This window comes from Balaenoptera musculus, chromosome X (assembly GCF_009873245.2).
Source record: "Balaenoptera musculus isolate JJ_BM4_2016_0621 chromosome X, mBalMus1.pri.v3, whole genome shotgun sequence".
Lineage (NCBI taxonomy): Eukaryota > Metazoa > Chordata > Mammalia > Artiodactyla > Balaenopteridae > Balaenoptera > Balaenoptera musculus.
In genome coordinates, this window is record NC_045806.1 from 61,493,195 (window position 1) to 61,519,049 (window position 25,855).

Sequence of the window (25,855 nt, forward strand, 5' to 3'; positions counted from 1 at the left end):
AACCATAAGACACTGATGAAAGAAATGAAAGACGATGCAAACAGATGGAGAGATACACCATGTTCTTGGATTGGAAGAATCAGTATTGTGAAAATGACTATATTACCCAAAGCAACCTACAGATTCAATGCCATCCCTATCAAATTACCAATGGCATTTTTCACAGAACTAGAACAAAAAATTTTACAATTTGTATGGAAGCACAAAAGATCCCAAACAGACAAAGCAATCTTGAGAAAGAAAAACAAAGCTGGAGGAGTCAGGCTCCCTGACTTCAGACTATACTACAAAGCTACAGTAATCAAGACAGAATGGTGCCAGCAAACAAACAGAAATATAGATCAATGGAACAGGATAGAAAGTCCAGAGATAAACCCACGCACCTATGGTCACCTTATCTTTGATAAAGGAGGCAAGAATATACAATGGAGAAAAGACAGCCTCTTCAATAAGTGGTGCTGGGAAAACTGGACAGCTACATGTAAAAGAATGAAATTAGAACACTCCCTAACACCATACACAAAAATAAACTCAAAATGGATTAAAGACCTAAATGTAAGGCCAGACACTATAAAACTCTTAGAGGAAAACATAGGCAGAACACCCTATGACATAAATCACAGCAAGATCCTTTTTGACCCACCTCCTAGAGTAATGGAAATAAAAACAAAAATAAACAAATGGGACCTAATGAAACTTAAAAGCTTTTGCACAGCAAAGGAAACCATAAACAAGATGAAAAGACAACCCTCACAATGGGAGAAAATATTTACAAACAAAGAAACTGACAAAGGATTAATCTCCAAAATATACAAGCAGCTCATGCAGCTCAATATCAAAAAAACAAACAACCCAATCCAAAAATGGGCAGAAGACCTACATAGACATTTCTCCAAAGAAGACGTACAGATTGCCAACAAACACATGAAAAGATGCTCAGCATCACTAATCATTAGAGAAATGCAAATCAAAACTGCAATGAGGTATCACCTCACACTGGTCAGAATGGCCATCATCAAAAAATCTATAAAGAATAAATTCTGGAGAGGGTGTAGAGAAAAGGGAACCCTCTTGCACTGCTGGTGGGAATGTAAATTGATCAGCCACTATGGAGAACAGTATGGAGGTTTCTTAAAAAACTAAAAGTAGAACTACCATATGACCCAGCAATCCCACTACTGGGCATATACCCTGTGAAAACCGTAACTCAAAAAGAGTCATGTACCACAATGTTCATTGCAGCACTATTTACAATAGCCAGGACATGGAAGCAACCTAAGTGTCCATCGACAGATGAATGGATAAAGAAGATGTGGCACATATATACAATGGAGTATTACTCAGCCATAAAAAGAAACAAAATTAGTTATTCGTAGTGAGGTGGATGGACCTAGAGTCCATCATACAGAGTGAAGTAAGTCAGAAAGAGAAAAACAAATACCGTATGCTAACGCATATATATGGAGTCTAAAAAAAACGGTACCGATGAACCTAGTGGCAGGGCAGGAATAAAGAAACAGACATAGAGAATGGACTTGAGGACACAGTGGGGGAAGAGGAAGCTGGGACTAAGTGAGAGAGTAGCATTGACACATATACACTACCAAATGCAAAATGGATGGCTAGTGGGAAGCTGCTGCATAGCACAGGGAGATTAGCTCGGTGCTTTGTGACCAACTAGAAGGGTGGGATAGGAGGTTGGGAGGGAGATGCAAGAGGGAGGGGATATGGGGATATATGTATACATATAGCTGATTCACCTTTTTGTACAGCAGAAACTAACACAACATTGTAAAGCAATTATACTCCAATAAAAATGAAAAAAATGATGTAAAAAAAAAGAAATACTACTCAGCAGTAAAAGGAATGAAATACACAAGAATGTGAATGAGTCTCAAAAACATTATGCTGAATAAAAGAAGCCAGATACAACAGTACATACTGTATGATTCCATTTATACAAAATTCTAGAGCAGGTAGAAGTAATCTGTGATGGAAAACTATCAGAATAGTGGTTGTCTTTGGTTGTTGTGGTGGGATTGACTGGGAAGGAGCATGAGATAACTTTCTGGGGTGTGGTAATGTTTTCAGAGGTTTTAGTTACACAGGTGTGTACATTTGTCAAAATACTGAATGGTACACTTAAGATTTGTGCATGTTTTGAAAGTAAATTTCACCCAAAAAAGAATAATAAAATATTTAGGTGGATGTGTATTGATATCGGCTACTTACTTTGAAATGCATCAAAAAATAAAATGGCTTGCCATCATTAAAAATCTACAAATAACAAATGCTGGAGAGGGTGTGGAGAAAAGGGAACCCTCCTACACTGTTGGTGGGAATATAAATTGGTACAATCACTATAATGAACAGTATGGAGGTTCCTTAAAAAACTAAAAATAGAATTACCATATGATCCAGCATTCCCACTCCTGGGCGTATATCCAGAGGAAAGCATACTTCGAAAAGCTACATGCACCCTAATATTCATTGCAGCACTATTTACAATAGCAAGGACATGGAAGCAACCTAAATGTCCATCAACAGATGAATGGATAAAGAAGACGTGGCATATATATAAGATGGAATACTACTCAGCAATAAAAAAGAATGAAATAATGTCATTTGCAGCAACATGGATGGATCTAGAGATGATCATACTAAATGAAATAAGTCAGATAGAGAAAGACAAATACCATATGATATCACTTATATGTGGAATCTAAAAAAATGATAGAAATTTACTTATTTACAAAACAGAAACAGACTCACAGCCATAGAAAACAAATTTATCATTACCAAAGGGGAAAGGAGGTGGGGAAGGATAAATTAGGAGTTTTGGATTAGCAGATACAAACTAGCATATATGAAATAAACAGCAAGGACCTACTGCATACCACAGAGAACTATATTCAATATCCTGTAATAAACCATAATGGAAAAGAATATGAAAAAGTATATATATATATATATATATATATATACACACACACATTTATGTATGTTTAATTGAATCACTTTATTGTACACCAGAAACTAACAGTACATTGTACATCAACTATACTTCAGTAAAAAATTTTTTGGGCTTCCCTGGTGGCGCAGTGGTTGAGAATCTGCCTGCCAATGCAGGGCACACGGGTTCGAGCCCTGGTATGGGAAGATCCCGCGTGCCACGCAGCAACTGGGCCCATGAGCCACAATTACTGAGCCTGCGCGTCTGGAGCCTGTGCTCCACAACAAGAGAGGCTGCAATAGTGAGAGGCCCACGCACCACGATGAAGAGTGGCCCCCGCTTGCCGCAACTGGAGAAAGCCCTCGCACAGAAACGAAGACCCAACACAGCCATAAATAAATAAATAAATATTTAAAAAAAAATTTTTTTTAAATAAGATGGCTTGATGGATGATGGATAGAGGGATGGATTTGTGGACAGATATGTGATAAAGCAATATAGTAAAATGTTAGTGGTGACTCCAGTGGTGGGTATACAGATGTTTATAATGTACTTATTCCATCTTGGGTAAGTGTTTGACATTTTTTATAATAAAATGTTGAGAAAAAACTCCATAGTGTTCTTCAGAAGAAAGGAGGAAAAAGTGGGCTAGATTGAGGATATTTATGACTCAGTCTTTCTGAGATCCTTGTTGATCTGCCTCCCTAAGTGACTTTGGATGAACTGACCTCCACTCCCGGTTCTTGTGTAAACTGGTAGCTTCTTGGCCATATCAAAAAGCATCTGCTTCTGGACCTCAGGTCTCTCTTCATTTTCATAGCGCTCCTTGTCGGTATAGGACAGGTGGAACTGGAAGGAGAAGTGAGAGGCAAGACTTTACTTTCCAAAATTCACAGAAAAGATTAAAAACAACAATAACTATTTGAATGAAAATATTTGTTACCTATCCTTGAAGCTCAGGTACCAATTTGGCTTATAACTTTCTCTGGATAATTATCTCATTTATCTTATTTGGCTTTTATCTAAATATTCATAACTCTATGTGATAGGTAATATTGTTTTATAACTAAAGAAAATAAAACTTAGATTAAGTACCTTGTCTATGGTTACACTCACTCAACTAATAAAAGCAGCAAAACTAAGCCCCAAACCCAGTTCACTTGACCCCAAGACTTATGCCATTTCCACTCCATTACACCATAATATGATATTGCATGTTAATATGTGATACCTTGCTGCCAGGACCCTGTTGATGATAAACTATGCTTGTTATTAAGTTGTGAGTATTTTTCATAGGTGACACTCTTGGAGAAGCTGGATGAGACTACTTGCAACGTTGTCTTCACATTCTATAATAATTTTTAAAATGAATAGAAATTTGGATATTCTCACTATTTCAGAAATTTTTAGTCTGGTATGGAGCTTGTTGCCATGTTTGTGCTACACTTTGCTAATCTGGCAAAAAAAATGCCAACGATTTTCCAAAGTAATACAAACCTGTAAGTTTTCTTCTGTTTGGGCCAAAGGGTAGGCAGAGGTGAAAAAGAGAAAGATCTGTGATCACATTCTCTGGATTTAAACTTAATCTCTGCCATTTAATAGTTCAAAAATCACTTTGGAAAATCAGATACTCTCAACCTAAGTTTCTTTGTCTGTAAAATAGAGGAAATAATACTTACATCACAAGACTGGTGTAAGAGTGCTGGATAATAGCAAGTAATTAAAGTCTCTTTTACAAGTCCAATTTCTTAGAAATATTTGATATAGCCAATATTTAAAATTTTAGCTATTCTAGATAGTGTGTAGCAGTATGTTATTGTGATTTTAATTTGCGCTCCTTTGATTACTAATGACATTCAGCACCTTTTTATGAGTTTATTGGCCATTTGGGTATCTTCCTGTGAAATGCCTATTCAAGCCTTTTGTCCATTAAAAAATAATTGGGTTATGTGTCTTTTTTATTATTGATTTGTATTGCAATGATTTGAGGAGTAATTTATATATTTTGTATACTAGTCCTTTGTTCAATATTTTCTACCAGTCTGTGGCTTTCCTTTTTACTTCCTTTATGGTGCATTTTGAGGATCTGAAGATCTTGGTGAGAGTGTAGATTTATGCAACCACTTTGGAAAACTGTTTGGCATTATCTACATAAGCTAAATATGTGCCGCCCTATGACTCAGCAATTCCATTCGCAGTTATATACCTAAGAGAACAATGAGTGTGTGTGTGTGTATATATGTATGTGTGTTTGTGTGTATGCCAAAAGACAGGTACAAGATTGTTCATAGCAGCTTTATTCATAATAGAAAAAAATGGTAACAACACAAGTGTCCTTTAATTGGTGAACAGATAAATCAACTGTGATAAAAGAGAATAACTAACAGCAGTAAAAGGGAATGAATAACTGAAACATGCATCAACATGAATGAATCTGGAAAACATTACACTGAGTGAAAGGCTTACACAAAACAGTGCATACTATGATTCTTTTTTTGTGTGAGGCTCAAAAATAGGCAAAATTAATCTATGGTGATGGAAAGACTAGTGGTTACGTCTGATAGGAAGCTGATTGGGAAAGGGTGTGAAGGAGATTCCTGAGGTGTTGGAAATGTTCAAAAATCTTAACCTGGATGGTGATTATATGGGTGTAAATATAGGTAAAAAATCATGAAATCATACTCTTTACAGCTTAGTTCTTGGAATAGAGTATGTATTTATACATCAGTAAAATAGTAAAACAAATAAATTAATAAAATATTTAAGATAATTTAAATGCATCTGACTTTTAAAATTGGAAATGTATAAAATCAAACACTCTATTTTAAGAACCATACCTGTGGTGCATTTTTATGGTACCATGTCATTCTAAAGTAGAGTGACTGCCTGCGGGTATGTGGAAATGTGTAGGGGAACTTTTGGCTATTACAATAAATATGGTGCACTATAGGCATTTAATGGGTGGAGGCCCAGGGAGCCAAGGACTCTGCGATGAACTGTGTAGGCACACACAACTAAGAGTTTTCAGAACTAAAAGTCTATAGGTCAATATTATAAAATGGTAACTAAATAATACAAATTTAATATAAAAACAACTGGGTTTTTTTTTCTTAGAAGAACAATTATACTAACTGGAAAGTATAAAGTTTTATTTTTTAACTTATTTTTAACCTTCTTATTGAAGTATAGTTGATTTAAAAGTATAAAGTTTTAAACAATTCTTTTTTAATGTTGATAATTAAAAGTAGCACCTTGGGGCAGCCCTTTAAGTTCGGGGATGGTCTTGGGAATATAACTTTCTTTTGGTATACTGCCCCAGCTTGAAAGGCAGAGGCAGTGTTGTTACTGCTTGTATGTGATGAAACCTTGTGGTTATATAGCCAGTAGGCTTTGGTTTGGAATAGGATGTCATGCCTGGATGCCCTATTTCTGTCACTAACCAAGCATTTTTGAGGATTAGAATGCAATGAGCCAGTAAATGCACTTTGGGTGGGACAACTGGTGATAGACTGGGATGTATTTGGTATTAGATAAATTAATATCATGGCTATCAAACAGGCCCAAAAGATTCACCTTTTCTTTTTACCCATTAAAAATGATTAATATGTGGTCTTAAATGTTAGACATTTGCAGTGATTATCTAAATCCTGCCATCATGTCACCCAGTTTAGGCCAACAAAATTCCTAACCACTCAGCCTTTTTACTGGCCTACAAGCTTTATAAATAGTGTGACAAGGACAATTATTTTATTGAGCTACAATTCACATAACATAAAATTTCATTTTAAAATGTACATTTTATAGTGTACGAGTCAGTGGCATTTAGTACATTCACAGTGTTTTGCAACCACCACCACTATCTAGTTCCAGAATATTTTTATCACTCCAAAAGGAAACCCTCTATACATTAAGTGGTGATTCCCTATTCCCTCCATTCCCATTCCCTGGCAACTGCTAATCTACCTTCTGCCTCACTGGATTTTTCTTTCTGGATATTTCATATGAATGGAATCAAACAATATGTGGCCTTTGGTGTCTGCTGTATTTCAATTAGCATAATGTTTTCAAGGTTCATCCATGTTGTATCATGTATCAGTAATGTATTCCTTTTTAATGGCTGAATAATATTCCATTGTATGGACATACCACACTTGGTTTATGCATTCACCTGTTGATGGACATTTGGCTCCTCCCCACCTTTTGGTTACAGTGAATAGTGATCTGTGAACAACTGTGTATAACTATTTGTTTAAACAACTGTTTTCAATTCTCCTGAGTATATACTTAGGAGTAGAATTGCTGGGTCACATGGTAATTCTATTTTTAACCTTATGAGGAAATGCAAAACTGTTTTCCACACCAGCCACACCATTTAAATTCCCAGTAGCAATGTATGAGGATTCAGAATTCTCCATATTTACACTAACACTTGTTATTTTACATTTTTCTTTCTCTTCTTTCTTTTCTTTCTTTCTTTCTTTCTTTCTTCCTTCCTTCCTTCCTTCCTTCCTTCCTTCCTTCCTTCCTTCCTTCCTTCCTTCCTTCCTTCCTTCCTTCTTTCTTTCTTTCTTTCTTTCTCTTCTTCCTTCCTTCTTTCTTTCTTTCTTTTTGTCTTTGTTTTGTTTTTATTACAATTATTTTATTACATTCATCTGAGGCTGTACATATTTGATTTCATGGAATAAAACTCAAAGATGTGAAGAGACCCTCATTATTAGGGAAAGTCATGAACTGATCACAAGATGATACACCTCTAGATTGGTTCTACTCCAGTCTTGTTTTCATATTCCTGCATAGCATTATTCAGATAGTCTTCCTTATTTAAAAAAATAAATTAAGACACTAGCACTTCAAGAAAGTGTGCCCAACTCCCACAGTTTCCCACCTCCCCAAAGTTAACATTTTCCTTGGTTTTTGCCTTTTTCTTATGGTTCATAATTCCTTACTTTTTGTATCAGTTATCTATGGTCACAATAATGTTTCATAACATACAACTTTGAAATCTAGAATAATAAGCATCAAGGTTCAAGGGTCTGTGTGCTGGCAATTTTGGCTGAATTGACTAAGCAGTTCTGGTCCCCAAACTCACTCACATATCTGGTAATTGTCTGACTATTGGCCCATCTTGGTTGGGATGACCCTGACGACTCAATTCTGCTCCCATGTTTGTGTCCCATCAGGCTAGACTGGCATGTTGTCAAGGTGGTGATAGAAGGCAAGAGCAGAAATCCAAATGGAAACATGTAAGTGCTCTTTCAAGCATCTACTTATTTCACATCTACTAACATCCCATTGGATAAAGCAAGTTACATGGCTAGATGCAGAGAGAGTGGGAGGACATCAGAGGTTATGGCAAAGTTCATGACTACAAGAAGGCATGAGAAATCGGAACAATTGATGTGATCACTCTACCACACCTACAGTCTTCTTTTTTTGCTTCTTGGGCAAAGGAAGAGAGCTCATCTGATTAGGAATTTGGCTTGATTTAATATTGGAGGATCACTGACAATTTTTTCCTTTCTGTTTAAAAAATTTCCATTCAGTAAAATTTACCTTTTTATGGTATATGATTCCATGATTTCTTTTACTGAAATGTATCTGGCATACAATATTATATTAGTTTCATGTGTACAACATAATGATTTGACATCTCTATGCATTTCAAAATGATCACTACAATGTCCAGTTACCATCTGTCACCATACAAAGTTAACACAATATTGACTGTATCCCATATACCATACATTACATCCCCATGACTTATTCATTTTATAACTGGAAGTTTATGCCTCTTGATCCCCGCCACCCATTCCCCCCCCCCTCCGACCCCTTTTCCTCTGGCAACCTCCTCTGGGAATCTGTTCTCTGTATCTATGAGTCTGAGTTCAGTTTTGTTTTGTTTGTTTGTTTTGTATTTTAAATTCCACATATAAGTGAAATCATGTGGTATTTGTCTTTCTCTGACTTATTTTACTTAGCATAATACCCTCAAGGTCCAACCATGTTGTTGCAAATTACAATATTTCTTTTTTTTAAATGACTGAGTAGTATTCCATTGTATATATACCATATCTTCTTTATCCATTCATCCACTGATGGACACTTAAGTTGCTTCCATATCTTGGCTATTGTAAATAATGCTGCAATGAACATAGGGGTGCATATATCTTTTCTAATTCATGTTTTTGTTTTCTTTGGATAGATACCCAAAAATGGAATTCCTGGATCATATGGTAGTTCTATTTTTAACTTTTTGAGAAACCTCTATACTGTTTTCCATACTGGTTGCACCAATTTACATTCCCACCAACAGTGAATAAGGGTACCCCTTCCCCCACATCCTCATCGACTCTTGTTATTTCTTGTCTTTTCTATAATAGTCATTCTAACTGGCATGAGGTGATATCTCACTGTGGTTTTGATTTGAATTTTCCTGATGATTAGTGATGTTGAGCATCTTTTCATGTGCCTGTTGGCCATCTGTACATCTTTGGAAAAATGTCTATTCAGATACTCTGCCTATTTTTAATCAGATTTGGTTTTTGTTATTGAATTGTATGAGTTCTTTATATATTTTGGATATCAACCCTTTATTGGGTATATGACTTGAATATATCTTCTTCCATTCAGTAGGTTGCCTTTTCGTTTTGTTGATAATTTCCTTTGCCATGCAGAAGCTTTTTAGTTTGATGTAGTCCCATTTGTTTATTTTTGTTTTTGTTGCCCTTGCCTTTGGAGTCAGAGCCCTAAAATCATTGCTAAGACCAATATCAAGGAGCTTACCAGCTATGTTTTCATCTCAGAGTTTCATGGTTTTAGGTCTAACATTCAAGTCTTTAATACATTTTGAGTTAATTTTAGTATTTAGTGTAAGATGTGGTTCAATTTCATTCTTTTGCATGTATCTGTTCAGTTAGTCATATTTTAGCCATCCAGTGTGAAATGTTATCTCATTGTGGTCTTAATTTGCATTTCTCTACTATATATACATATACATATATATATATATATATACACACACACACATATGTATTGTTTAGTGAATTATCTATTCAAGTCATTTGCCCAATTTTTAAAGGATAGTCCTTATTGAAAACATTAAGGATCATCTTTTCAGTAAACTGTACTATAACAATTGGACATAATATTAAAAAAACAAACCCTCAATATATACCTCACATCTTACACAAATTACCACAAAATGGAGGATCTTCAAGATGGAGGAGTAAGACGTGGAGACCACCTTCGTCCCCACAAATACATCAAAAATACATCTATAGGGCTTCCCTGGTAGCGCAGTGGTTGAGAATCTGCCTGCCAATGCAGGGGACACGGGTTCGAGCCCTGGTCTGGGAGGATCCCACATGCCGCGGAGCAACTAGGCCCGTGAGCCACAACTACTGAGCCTGTGCGTCTGGAGCCTGTGCTCCGCAACAAGAGAGGCCAAGACAGTGAGAGGCCCGCACACCGTGATGAAGAGTGGCCCCCGCTTGCCGCAACTAGAGAAAGCCCTCGCACAGAAACGAAGACCCAACACAGCTAAAAATAAATAATAAATAAATAATAATAAATAAAAAATTAAAAAAAAAAATACATCTATATGTGGCACAACTCCTACAGAACACCTACTGAACACTGGTAGAAGACCTCAGACTTCCCAAAAGGCAAGAAAATCCCCATGTACCTGGGTAGGGCAAAAGAAAAAAGAAAAAACAGAGACAAAAGAATAGGGATGGGACCTGCACCTCTGGGAGGGAGCTGTGAAGGAGGAAAAGTTTCCACACACTAGGAAGCCCCCTCACTGGCGGGAATTGGGGGAGCTTTGGAGCCTCAGAGGAGAGGGGAGCAACAGGGGTGCTGAGGGAAAGCAGAGAGAATCCTGCACAGAGGATCAGTGCCAACCAGCACTCACCAGCCTGAGACACTTGTCTGCTCACCTGCTGGGTCAGGTGGGGACTGGGTGCTGAGGCACGGGCTTTGGAGGTCAGACACCAGGGAGAGGACTGGGGCTGGCTGTGTGAAGACAGCCTGAGGGGGCTAGTACACCACAGCTAGCTGGGAGGGAGTCCAGGAAAAAGTCTGGACCTGCCAGAGAGGCAAGAGACCATTGTCATGGGGTCCACGAGGAGAGGGGCAGGCCCACCATATGAGCTTCTTGCTCCGTGTGCTCACAGATGGCAGGGCACCACCTATGTGAGCTCCAGAGGTGGGCGTGAGCCTGAGAGGTGGGTGCAATGGCTGCTGCCGCTGCTACCAAGGGTCCTGTGAGCAAACCCAGGTCAATGCCCACACCTTCCTGGGAGCCTGTGCAGCCCGCCACTGCTGAGGGTCCTGCGACCCAGGGCCAACATCCCCAGGAGAACGCATGGTGCACCTAGGCTGTTGCAACTTCATGCCTGCCTCTGCCGCTGCAAGCAGTCCCAGCACATCTCAATTGTGACTGCCATATCCATCCCTCTCGCCGAACTGAGAGAGCAAGTGAGCCCTAAGTAGTCGTTGCTTTTGCCCCCTCTTGCATGGGCAGGGAAGATGCCTGAGGGTGGCTCACATGCAGAGGCAGGGCCAAAGCCAAAGCTGAACCCCAGGCGCCATGCAACCAAAGAAGAGAAAGGGAAATCTCTCCAAGCAGCCACAGGAGTAGCGGATTAAACACCCACAATCAGCTTGGTAAACACTGCATCTGAGGAGTATCTGAATAGACGAGTGTTCCCACAATTGAGCATGTGGACTTTGGGGGCAACTGTGGACTTTGGAGGCAAGTACACATGGGAGTAAGGCCAGATCAGAGTCTGAGCTGGTGCCACAGTACCCACAGCAGGTCCAGAGACCTACCTAGAAGTATTGGAGGACTTCCTGGGTAGGCAGGGACTGGCTATGGTTCACTGTGGGGGCAAGGACACAGAAGGCTGAGGCCACAAAAAAAATATTATTATTATTACTACTTTTTAAAATTTTGTTGATTTTTTATTATTCTTTTAATTTTTATTTACTTTTTATTTTTTCTTTTATGCTTTTATTTTTAATATATTTTTAATTTTATTTTTTCCTATTTCTACTGTATTTTTTCGTTATATTGTAGATTTTACTTGTTTTGGTTTTTCTTTGTTTTGCATTGTTTTTCTCTTATTTTAAATTTTTCTATGTTTACTTCTTTGTTGTTTCATACATTTTTCCTTCTGTTTTCATCTTTCGTTTTTAGTTTTCTTTTGATCATTTTTGTGTGTTTTATGCTTTCTTTGCCTTTTTTTAGTTTGCTTTCTGTGTTTGATTTGATTTTGGTTTTTTGTTTTTGTTAGTTTAGTTCTTAGTGTTTGTTTTCGTTTTTGGGTTTATTTATTGGTTTGGTTGCTCTCTCCCTTTTTGTTTTCTCTTTTTTATTTTTCTTTTTGTGAGTGTATGTGTGTGTGTGTGTTTCTTCATGTGATTTTGTCTATTTAGTTTTGCTTTTACCATTTTTCTTGGGGTTTTGTCTGTTTGTTTTCTTCTTTTCCATGCTGTGTGGCTTGCAGGGTCTTAGTGCTCCGGCCAGGGGTTGGGCCTGAGCCTCCGAGGTGGGAGAGCTGAGTCCAGGATGTTGGACCACCAGAGAACTCCCGGCCCCATGGAATATTAATTGGTGAGGGCTCTCCCAGAGGTCTCCATCTCAACACTAAGACCTGGCTCCACACAACGGCCAGCAAGCTCCAATGCTGGACGCCTCATGCCAAACAACTAGCTAGACAGGAAAACAAGCCCACCCAGTAGCAGACAGAATGCCTAAAGTGATATGAAGCTCACAGACACCCCAAACACACCAACGGACGTGGCCCTGCCCACCAGAGGGACAAGATCCAGCCACACTCACCAGAACACAGGCACCAGTCCCCCCCACCAGGAAGCCTACACAAGCCACTGGACCAACCTCACCCACTGGGGACAGACACCAGAAGTAAGAGGAACTACAACACTGCAGCCTGCAGCAAGGAGACCCCAAACACACTAAGTTAAACAAAACGAGAAGACAGAGAAATATGCAGCAGGTGAAGGAGTAAGGTAAAAACCCACAAGACCGAACAAATGAAGAGGAAATAGGCAGTCTACTTGAAAAAGAATTCAGAGTAATCACAGTAAAGATGATCCAAAATCTTGGAAATAGAATAGAGAAAATACAAGAAACGTTTAACAAGGACCTAGAAGAACTAAAGAGCAAACAAACAGTAATAAACAACAAAATAACAGAAATTTAAAATACTCTATAAGGAATCAATAGCAGAATAACTGAGGTAGAAGAACGGATAAGTGAGCTGGAACATAGAATGGTGGAAATAACTGCCATGGAGCAGAATAAAGAAAAAAGAAGGAAAAGAATTGAGGACAGTCTCAGAGACCTCTGGGACAACATTAAACACACCAACATTCGAATTATAGGGGTCCCAGAAGAAGAAGAGAAAGAGAAAGGGTCTGAGAAAATATTTGAAGAGATTATAGTCAAAAACTTCCCCAACATGGGAAAGGAAATAGCCACCCAAGTCCAGGAAGTGCAGAGAGTCCCAAACAGGATAAACCCTAGGAGAAACAAACCAAGACACATATTAATCAAAATAACAAAAATTAAATTCAAAGAAAAAATATTAAAAGCACCAAGGGAAAAGCAACAAATAACATGCAAGGGAATCCCCATAAGGTTCTCCATTGAGTTCTCAGCAGAAACTCTGCAGGCCAAAAGGGAGTGGCATGATATATTTAAAGTGATGAAAGGGAAAAATCTACAACCAAGATTAGTCTACCTAGCAAAGATCTCATTCAGATTTGACAGAGAAATCAAAGGCTTTGCAGACAAGCAAAAGCCAAGAGAATTCAGCACCACCAAACCAGCTTTACAACAAATGCTAAACGAACTTCTCTAAGCGGGAAACACAAGAGACGAAAAGGACCTACAAAAACAAACACGAAACTATTAAGAAAATGGTAATAGGAACACACATATGTGAATGGATTAAATGCTCCAACCAAAAGACATAGACTGGTGGAATGGATACAAAAACAAGACCCGTATTTATGCTGTCTACAAGAGACCCACTTCAGACCTAGGGACACATACAAACTGAAAGTGAGGGGATGGAAAAAGATATTCCATGCAAATGGAAATCAAAAGAAAGCTGGAGTAGCAATTCTCATATCAGGCAAAATAGACTTTAAAATAAAGACTATTACAAGAGACAAAGAAGGACACTATATAATGATCAAGGGATCAATCCAAGAAGAAGATATAACAATTGTAAATATTTATGCACCTACATAGGAGCACCTCAATACATAAGGCAAATGCTAACAGCCATAAAAGGGGAAATCGACAGTAACACAATAATAGTAGAGGACTTTAACACCCCACTTTCACCAATGGACAGATCATCCAAAATGAAAAAAAAAAATAAGGAAACACAAGCTTTAAATGACACAATAGACCGAATATATTTAATTGATATTAAGAGGACATTCCATCTGAAAACAGCAGATTACACTTTCTTCTCAAGGGCACATTGAGCATTCTGCAGGATAGAACATATCTTCGGTCACAAATCAAGCCTTGGTAAAGTTAAGAATATTGAAATCGTATCAAGTATCTTCTGCGACCACAATGCTATGAAATTAGAAATGAATTACAGGAAAGAAACTGTAAAAAACACAAACACATGGAGGCTAAACAATATGCTACTAAATAACCAAGAGACCACTGAAGAAATCAGAGAGGAAATCAAAAAATACCTAGAGACAAAAGACAATGAAAACACGATGACCCTAAACCTATGGGATGCAGCAAAAGCAGTTCTCAGAGGAAAGTTTATTGGAAGACAATCTTACCTCAAGAAACAAGAAAAATCTCAAATAAACAATCTAGCCTTACACCTAAAGGAACTAGAGTAAGAAGAGCAAAAAAAAAAAACCCCAAAGTTAGTAGAAGGAAAGAAATCATAAAGATCAGAGCAGAAATAAATGAAATAGAAACGAAACAATAGCAAAGATTAATAAAAACTAAAAGCTGGTTGTTTGAGAAGATAAACAAAATTGATAAACCTTTAAGCAGACTCATCAAGAAAAAGAGGGAGAGGACTCAAATCAAAAAAAATTAGAAATGAAAAAGGAGAAGTTACAACGGACACCGCAGAAATGCAAAACATCATAAGAGACTACTACAAGCAACTATGTGCCAATGAAATGGACAACCTGGAAGAAATGGACAAATTATTAGAAAGGTATTACCTTCCAAGACTGAACCAAGAAGAAATACAAAATATGAACAGACCAATCACAAGTAATGAAATTGAAACTGTGATTTAAGATATTCCAACAAACTGAAGTCCAGGACCAGATGGCTTCCCAGGTAAATACTACCAAACATTTAGAGAAGAGCTAACACCCATCCTCTGAAACTCTTCCAAAAAATTGCAGACGATGGAAAACTCCCAAACTCATTCTACGAGTCCACCATCACCCTGATTCCAAAACCAGACAAAGATATTACAAAAAAAAGAAAATTACAGACCAATATCCCTTATGAATATAGATGCAAAAATCCTCAACAAAATACTAGCAAACAGAACCCAATAACACATCAAAAGGATCACACACCATGATCAAGTGGGATTTATCCCAGGGATGCAAGGATATATGCATTCTTTAATATATGCAAATCAGTCAATGTGGTACACCATATTAACAAATTGAAGAACAAAAACCATATGATCATCTCAATAGATGCAGAAAAAGCTTTTGACAAAATTCAACACCCATTTATGATAAAAACTCTCCAGAAAGTTGGCAAAGAGGGAAACTACCTCAACATAATAAAAGCCGTTTACAACAGACCAGAGCAAACACCATTCTCAATGGTGAAAAACTGAAAGCATTTCCTCTAAAATCAGGTACAAGACAAGGATGTCCACTCTCACCAATATTATTCAACATAGTTTTGAAAGTCCTAGCCATGGAAATCAGAGAAGAAAAAGAAATAAAAAGAATACGAATTGGAAAAGAAGAAGTAAAACTGTCACTGTTTGCAGATGATATGATACTATACATAGAAAATCCTAAAGATGCCACCAGAAAACTACTAGAGCTAAATCAATGAATTTGGTAAAGTTGCAGGATATAAAATTAATGCACAGAAATCTCCTGCATTCCTATACACTAACAACGAAAGATGAGAAAGAGAAATTTAGGAAACAATCTCATTCACCATTGTAACAAAAAGAATAAAATACCTCGGAATAAACCTGACTAAGGAGGTAAAAGACCTGTATGCAGAAAACTATAAGACACTGATGAAAGAAATCAAAGATGATACCAACAGTTGGAGAGACATACCATGTTCTTGAATTGGAAGAATCAATATTGCAAAAATAGCTAAACTACCCAAAGTAATCTACAGATTCAATGCAATCCCTATCAAATTACCAATGGCATTTTTCACAGAACTAGAACAAAAAATCTTAAAATTTGTATGGAGATACAAAAGACCCCAAATAACCAAAGCAATCTTGAGACAAAAAAAACGGAACTGGAGGAATCAGGTTCCCTGACTTCAGACTATACTACAAAGCTATAGTAATGAAGACAGAATGGCACTGGCAAAAAACCAGAAATATAGATCAATGGAACAGGATAGAAAGCCCAAAGATAAACCCACACACCTATGGTCACCTTATCTTTGATAAAGAAAGTAAGAATATACAATGTAGAAAAGACAGCCTCTTCAATAAGTGGTGCTGGGAAAACTGGACAGCTACATGTAAAGGAATGAAATTAGAACACACCCTAACACCATACACAAAAATAAACTCAAAATGGATGAAAGACCTAAATGTATGACTGGACACTATAAAACTCTTAGAGGAAAACACTCTTTAACATAAATCACAGCAAGATCTTTTTTGACCCACCTCCTACAGTAATGGAAATAAAAACAAAAATTAAAATATGGGACCTAATGAGATTTAAAAGCTTTTGCACACCAAAGGAAACCACAAGGAAGATGAAAAGACAACCCTCAGAATGATAGAAAATATTGCAAACGAATCAATGGACAAAGGATTAATCTCCAAAATATATAAACAGCTCATGCAGCTGAATAGCAAGAAAACAAACAACCCAATCCAAAAATGGGTGGAAGTCCTAAATAGACATTTATCCAAAGAAGACATACAGATGGCTAAGAGGCACATGAAAAGCTGCTTAACATCACAAATTATTAGAGAAATACAAATCAAAACTACAATGAGGCATCACCTCACACTGTTTAGAATGGGCATCATCAGAAAATTTATAAACAATGAATGCTGGAGAGGGTGTGGAGAAGAGGGAACCCTCTTACACTGTTGGTGGGAATGTAAATTGATACAGCCACTATGGAGAACAGTATGGAGGTTCCTTAAAAAACTAAAAATAGAGCTACCATATGACCCAGCAATCCCACTCCTGGGCTTAAACCCAGATAAAACCATAATTCAAAAAGACACATGCACCCCAGTGTTCATTGCAGCACTATTTACAATATCCAGGTCATGGAAGCAACCTAAATGCCCATCAACAGAGAAATGGGTAAAGAAGAAGTGGTACATATATACAATGGAATATTATTCAGCCATACAGAGGAACGAAATTGGGTCATTTGTAGAGATATGGATGGACCTAGAGACTGTCATACAGAGTGAAGTAAGTCAGAAAGAGAAAAACAAATATCATATATTAACATATACCTGTGGAATCTAGAAACAGTACAGATGAACTGGTTTGCAAGGCAGAAATAGAGACACAGATGTAGAGAACAAATGTATGGACACCAAGGGGGGAAAGGGTGGGTGGGATGAATTGGGAGATTGGGATTGACACATATACAATAATGTGTGTAAAATAGATAACTAATGAGAACCTGCTGTATAGCACAGGGAACTCTACTTTCCTGTATAGTAGAAACTAACACAACATTGTAAAACAGCTATACCCCAATTTAAAAAAATTACCTCAAAATGTATCACATGGCTAAATGTAAATTTTAATTTTATTTTTCGTTGTATCAGTATACAAGAGTTATTGTTTTATTTTTATAAAAGTAATGCAAGTTCATTGTAGAATATATGGACATTACAGAAAAACATTAAGAAAAAAATCCTTCTAATCTTATTCATAAAGAGCCAGTACTATTTTGGTGTACAGTCTTTCCTTTCATTTGTATATATAATCATTCCTTTAATTTTCCATACTACTTTTTCACCTAATATTTTTTTCTTCCAGTTTTATTGAAGTATAATTGATATACAGCACAGTATACTTTTAAGGTGTACAGCATAATGATTTGAATTATATACATAAGGAAATGATTACCACAATACGTTTAGTGAACATCCATCATCTCATATAGATACAAAATAAAATTATTTGCCCATTTTAAATTTGGTTGTTTGTCTTTTTGTTGTTGAATTGTAAGAATCTTTTATGTATTCTGGATACTTGACACTTATCAGATATATAATTTGCAAATATTTTCCCCCTTCTTTGAGTGGTCTTCTCAATTTTTTTATAGTGTTGTTTGATGAACAAAAGTTTTAAATTTTGATAAAGTCTAATTTATCTGTTTTTCTTTTGTTTCTTTTGTTTTTAATGTCTTATCAAATAATCCATTACCAAATCCAGGGTCATTAAGATTTACCCCTAGGTTTTCTTTTAAGAGTTTAAGAGGTTTAAGTTTTACATTTTGGTGTTTGATCCATTTTTTTATTGTGATAAAATATACACAACATATAGTTCAGCCATTTAAACTATTTTTAAGTGTATAGCTCAGTGGCATTAAGTACATTCACATTGTTGTGCAACCATCACCATCCATCCTAAATCCTTTTTTCATCTTTCCAAACTGAAATTCTACACTCATTAAACAACTCCCTATACCTCTTCCCTCCAGCTCCAGGCAGACACCCTTTTACTTTCTGTCTCTGTTAATTTGACTACTCTAAGTACCTTATGTAAGTGGAATCATACAGTATTTGCCTTTTTGTGACTGGCTTATTTCACTTATCATAAAGTCCTCAAAGTTCATCCACGTGGTGGCATGTGTCAGTATCCTTCCTTTTGAAGGCTGAATAATATTCCATTGTATGTATATATTACATTTTGTTTATCCATTCATCTGTCAGTGGACATTTGGCTTGCATCCACCTTTTGGCTATTGTGAATAATGCTGCTGTGAATAAATACTGCCTTGAGACCCTGCTTTCAATTCTTTTGGGTACATACCAAGAAGTGTAATTACTGGATCATATGGTAGCTCTATTTTTAATTATTTGAGGAGATACCATACTATTTTCCATAGTGGCTGCACCATTTTATGCTCCCATCAACATCTCACGAGTGTTCCAGCTTCTCCACGTTCTCGCCAACACTTGCCATTTTCTGCTTTTTTAAAAAACTAGTATCCATCCTAATGGATGTGAAGTGGTATTTCATTGTGGTTTTGATATGCATTTCTCTAATGATTAATGATGTTGAGCATCTTCTCATGTGTTTGTTGGTCATTTGGAAAAATGTCTACTCAAGTCCTTTGCCCATTTAGAAATCAGATTGGTTTGTTTTCTGTTGTTGTATAGTTGTAAGAGTTCTTTTATATTCTGGATATTAACCCATTATCAGATATATGATTTATAAAAATTTTCTCCCATTCCACAGGTTGCCTTTTCAGTCAGTTTGTTGTGTTTTGATGCCTAGAACTTTAAATGTATTAATGTCATCCAATTTATTTTTACTTTAGTTTACTCTGTTTTTGGTGTCATATCCAAGAAATCATTGCCAATCAATGTCATGAAATTTATTCCCTAGTTTTTCTTCTAAGTGTTTTCTAGTTTTAAAAACTATAGGTTTAGGTTTAGGTCTTTAATCCATTTGAGTTGATTTTTGTACATGGTATAAGGTAAGGGTCCAACTTCATTATTTTGCATGTGTGTATCTAGTTTTCCCAACACCATTTGTTGAAAAGACCCTCCTTTCCCCTTGAATGGTCTTGGTACACTTTTCAAAAATCATCTGACCATATATGTGAGGGTTTATTTTGGCCTCTTTATTCTATTCAATTAGTCTCTATGTCTGTATCACACTGTTTTGATTACTGTAGCTTTGTAGTAAGTTTAGAAATGAGGAAATGTGAGACCTCCAACTTTGTTCTTTTTCAAGATTGTTTTGGCTATTTGGAGTCTCTTGAGATTCCATATGAATTTTAGGATGGAATTTTCTATTTATGCAAAAAGTGTCATTGGGATTTTGATAGAGAGTGCACTTAATCTATAGACTAATTTGGGTAGTAATGATATCCCTAACAATATTAACTCTTCCAATTAATGAACATGGGATGTCTTTCCATTTATTTGTATCTAACTTCATTCAGCAACCTTTTTTTAGTTTTCAGTACACAAGATTTTCACCTCCTTGGTTAAGTTTATTCCTAAGTATTTCATTCTTTTTCATGCTTTGTAAAGGTAGCTGTTTTCTTAATTTTTCTGATTGCTCATTGCTAGTGTATAGAAATGCAACTGATTACTGTTTGTTGATGTGTTAATTTTGCATCCTGCAATTTTGCTGAAATCATTTATTAGTTCTAGCAGGATTTTTGGTGGAACCTTTAGGGTTGGATATAAGTAAGATCATGTTATCTGTGAACAGAGATAATTTTATGTCTTCCTGTCCAATTTGGATGCCTTTTATTTATTTATTTTTCTTGCCTACATGCACTGATTAGAAAAAGTGTTTCTCCATCTTCTCTTTTTTTTGGAATAATTTGAGAAAGATTGGTGCTAATTCTTCTTTAAATGCTTGATAGAATTTACTTGTGAAACTATCTGGTCCTGGGCTTTTATTTCTTGATAGGTTTTTGATTAATACAATCTTTTTACTTACTATAGGTATATTCAATTTTTAAAATTTCTTCTTGATTCAGTTTTACTAGTTAGTGTGTTTCTAGGAATTTGCCCATTTCATCTCGGTTATCTAATTTGTTGGCACACAATTATTCATGGTATTTTCTTGTAATCCTTTCTGTTTCTGTAAGGTCTATAGTAATGTCCTACTTTCATTTCTGATATTAGTAATTTGTGTCCTCTCTGTCTCCCTCTCTCTCTCTGTTGGTCAGTGTAGCTATAGGTTTGTCAATTTTGTAGATCTTTTCAAAGCCCCACTTTTGTTTTCTTAATTATCCCTATTGTTTTCTATTTAGTTTACCTCTGCTCTAATCCTTATTATTTACCTCTGCTATCCTTGGGGTCAGATTGCTCTTGATTTTCTGTTTCTTTAAGGTGTAAAGAATACTGAATTAATATATTACTCCTCTTTATACTGTAGGTGTTTATAGCTATAAATTTCCCCCGAGCACTGTTTTCTTGCATCCCATAATATTTGGAATGCTATTTTTCAATTTCATTCATTCACAGTATTTTCTAATTTCCTTTGTGGGTTCTTATTTAATTCATTGGTTGTTTAAGAGTGTGTTGTTCAATTCCACACATTCGTGAATTTATAATTTCCCTTTGGTTATTGATTTCTAGTTTCATTCCATTGAACTCAGAGAAGATTCTTTGTGTGGTTTCAATCATTTAAATTTATTAAGACTTCTTTTGTTACCAACCATATGGTCTATACTGGAGAATGTTCCATGTGCATATGAGAAGAATGTGTATTCTTCTATTTTGAGGTGGAGTGTTCCATACATGTGTGTTACATCTAATTGGTTTTTAGTGCTGTTAAATCCTGACTTTCCTTATTGATATTCTGTCTAGGTGTTCTATCCATTATTGAAAATAGGGTATTGAAATCTCCAATTATTATTGTAGAGCTGTGTATTTTTTCCTTCAGTTCTGTCATTTTTCCCCCCTATATTTTGGAGCTCTCTTGTTAGGTACATATATGTTTATAACTGTTACACAATTCTGCTCTGTTACTATGAGTCTGACTTTTTTTAAACATTCCATATATAAGTGAGATCATGTAGTATTTGTCTTTCTGTGTCTGGTTTATTTCACTTAGCATAATGTCCTCCAGGTACATCACATGGTGTTACAAATGGCAGGATTTCTTTATTTTTAAAAGCTGAATAATATTCTATTATATGTATATACCATATTTCTTTATCCATCTGTTTGTGAACAAATAGGTTATCTCCATATATTTATGACTGTGAATGCTGCAGTGAATATAGGAGTGCAGGTATCTCTTTGAGATACAGATTTCGTTTCCTTTGGATATATACCCAGAAGTGGGATTGCTGGATGATACAGAAGTTCTACTACTAATTTTCGAGGAACCACTGTACTGTTTTCCATAATGGCTATACCAATTTACATTCCCACAAACAGTGTACGAAGGTTCCCTTTCTCCACATCCTCACCAACACTTGTTACGTTTTGACTTTTTCATGATAGCCATCTGACAGCTGTGAGGTGACACCTCATGTAGGTTTGGTTTGCATTTCCCTGATGATTAGTCAGGTTGAGCACCTTTTAATATACTTGTTGGCCATGTGTATGTCTTCTTTTGAAAAATATCTATTCAGGTCCTTTGCCCATTTTTAAATGGGGATATTTGGCTTTTTGCTATTGAGTTGTAAGAGTTCCATATATATTTTAGATAATAACCCGTTTTCAGATATATGGTAATCAAATATTTTCTCCTATTCGATAGGTTGCCTTATCATTGTGCTGATTGTTTCCTCATGTGCAGAAATATTTTAGTTTGATATAATCCCACTTGTTTGTTTTCGCTTTTGTTTGTATGTGCTTTGGTCTCAAATCCAAAAACTCATGCCAAGACCACTGTAAAGGAGTTTTCCTCTCTTCCCTTCTAGGACTTGTATGTTTTCAAGTCTTATATTTAAATCATTAATCCATTTTAAATTAATTTTTGTGAATGGTCTGAGATAAAGGTCCAATTTTATTCTTTTGCATGTGGATATGCAGTTTTCCCAGCAACGTTTATTGAAAGATATTATCATTTTCTCATTGTGTATTCATGGCAACTTTGTTGACAGTTAGTTGACTCCATATACATGAGTTTATTTCTAGGCTCTTAATTCTGTTCCATTGGTCTATGTGTCTGTTTTTATGCCAGTATCATACAGTTTAGATCACTATAGCTTTATAGTATAATTTGAAATCAGGGAGTGTGATGCTTCCTGCTTTCTTTTTCTTGCTCGATTGCCTTAACTACTTGGGATCTTCTGTGGTTACAAATGAACTTTAGGATTGTTTTTCCTATTTCAGTAAAAAATGCCATTGGAACCTTGATAGAGGTTGCATTGAATCTATAGATGGCTTTGGATAGTATGGACATTTTAACAATATTAATTCTTCCAATCCATAAGCATGATATGGATTTATTTGTGTTTTCAATTTCTTTCATCATTGTTTTATAGCTTTACTTGTACAGATCTTTCACCTCTTTGGTTAAATTTATTCTTAAGTATTTTATTCTTTGTTTATGCTATTGTAAATGGGATTGGTTTCTTAATTTCTTTATTGGATAGCTTGTTTTTAGGGTATAAAAACACAACTGTTTTTTTTAATCTTGCAACTTTACAGAATTCATTTATTCTAAATTGTTTTTGGTGGAGTCTTTAGGATTTTCTATATATAACGTTATGTCATCTGCAAATAGAAAAGTTAACTTCTTCCTTTCTGATTTGTATGCCTTTTATTTCCTTTTCTTGCCTAATTGTTCTAGCTAGGACTTCCAGTACTATGTTGAATGGAAGTTGTGAGAGTGGGCATCCTTGTCTTGTTCCTGATATTGGAGGAAAATCTTTCAAATTTTCACCATTGAGTATGATATTCGCTACGGGCTTGTCATACATGGTCTTTATTATGCTGAGGTACATTTGTTCTATACTTAATTTGTTGAGAATTTTTATCATGAAAGAATGTTGGAATTTGTCATATGTTTTTTTCTGTATCTCTTGAGATGATTATATGATTTTTTAAATCTTTAATTTAAAAAATATGGTGTATCACATTTATTGATTTACGTATGTCAAACCATCCTTGCATCCCAGGTATAAATCCCACTTGGCTGTGGTGAATGATCCTTTTATTATGCTGTTGAATTTGGTTTGATAGTATTTTGTTAAGGATTTTATATCTATGTTGTTTGGGGATATTGGCCTAATTTCTTTCCTTGTAGTGTCCTTGTCCGGCTTTGGTATCATGGTAATACTGTCTTTGTAAATGTTTTGAAGCATACTAAATTTTTTTGGAAGAATATGAGAAGGTTTGGTATAAATCCTTCTTTAAATGTTTGACAGAATTCACAAGTGAATCCATCTGGCCCTGGACTTCTATTTGTTTGGAAGTTTTTTTTTTTATTACTGATTCAAAATACTTGTTACTGATTTGTTCAGATTTTTTATTTCTTCATGTTTCAGTCTTGGAAGGTTGCATATTTCTAGGAATATCCACTTATTCTAGGTTATCCGATTTATTAATTGTTCATATTAATTGTTTATTAATTGTTCATTTATTAATTGCTATTATGATCCTTTGTATTTCTGTGGCATCACTCATAACATCTATTTTTTTTTTTTATAACATCTATTTTTAAAGTTTATTTACTTGAGTCTTCTCTCTTTTCTGCTTCTAGTAAGTGTAGCTAAAGGTCTGTCAATTTTTTTTATCTTTGCAAAAAACCAGATCTTTGTTTCTCTGATCTTTTCTATTGTTTTTCTAGTTTTTATTTCATTTATTTCTGCTCTGATATTTGTTATTTCCTTCCTTCTGTTTATTTTGGGCTTAGTTTCTTCTTCTTTTTCTAGTTCTTTGAGATGAAAACTTAGGTTGTTTATTTGAGATATTTCTTTTTTCTCAATGTAGGCATTAATTGTTATAAACTTCCCTCTTAGAACTGCTTTTGCTGCATCACATAAGTTTTGGTATATTGTAACTCCATTTTCATTTTTGTCAACATATGTTTTGATTTCTCTCTTGATTTCTTTGATTTCTCTCTTGATTTCTTCTTGACCCATAGGTTGTCCAAGAGGGTGTTGTTTAATTTCCACATATGTGTGAGTTTTCCAGTTTCCCTGTCTTATTGATTTCTAGGTTCATACAATTATATTAGACAATATCATTGATATAATTCAATTTTCTTAAATTTTAAGACTTGTTTTTTGGCCTACCATATGATCTATCCCAGAGAAAGTTCCGTATGTGCTTGAAAAGAATACGAATTCTACTGCTGTTGTGTAGAATGTCCTGTGTATATCTGTTGGGTACATTTGGTCTACTGAATTATTCATATTTGCTTTTTCGTTATTACTTTTCAGTCTAGATGATCTATCCATTGATAAAATTGGGATATTGAAGTCCTCTATTATTATTTAATTTAATTAATTAATTTTTATTTTTTTTAACATCTTTATTGGAGTTTAATAGCTTTAGTATGGTGTGTTAGTTTCTGCTTTCTAACAAAGTGAATCAGCTATACATATACATATATCCCCACAACTCTTCCCTCTTGCATCTCCCTCCCACCCACCCTTCCTACCTCACCCCTCTAGGTGGTCACAAAGCACTGAGCTGATCTCCCTGTGCTATGCGGCTGCTTCCCACCAGCTATCTATTTTACATTTGGTAGTGTATATATGTCCATGCCACTCTCTCACTTTGTCCCAGCTTACCCTTCCCCCTCCCCATGTCCTCAAGTCCATTCTCTAGTAGGTCTGTGTCTTTAATCCCGTCTTGACCCTAGGTTCTTCATAACCATATTTTTTTTAGATTCTATATATATGTGTTAGCATATGGTATTTGTTTTTCTCTTTCTGACTTACTTCACTCTGTATGACACACTCTAGGTCCATCCACCTCACTACAAATAACTCAATTTCGTTTCTTTTATGGC

At 35.8% G+C, this 25,855-nt stretch overlaps 1 protein-coding gene across 2 annotated transcripts in view; it reads right to left on the reverse strand.

Annotated features, from left to right (window-relative positions):
- Nucleotides 1-25,855, reverse strand: part of ZDHHC15 (zinc finger DHHC-type palmitoyltransferase 15) — a 125,853-nt gene that overhangs the window by 61,970 nt on the left and 38,028 nt on the right. For both annotated transcript variants that reach the window (XM_036839132.1, XM_036839131.1), the window contains exon 4: nucleotides 3,682-3,802. In XM_036839132.1, coding sequence (XP_036695027.1) covers nucleotides 3,682-3,802 — 121 coding nt within the window. The remainder of the gene's footprint in view (nucleotides 1-3,681; nucleotides 3,803-25,855) is intronic.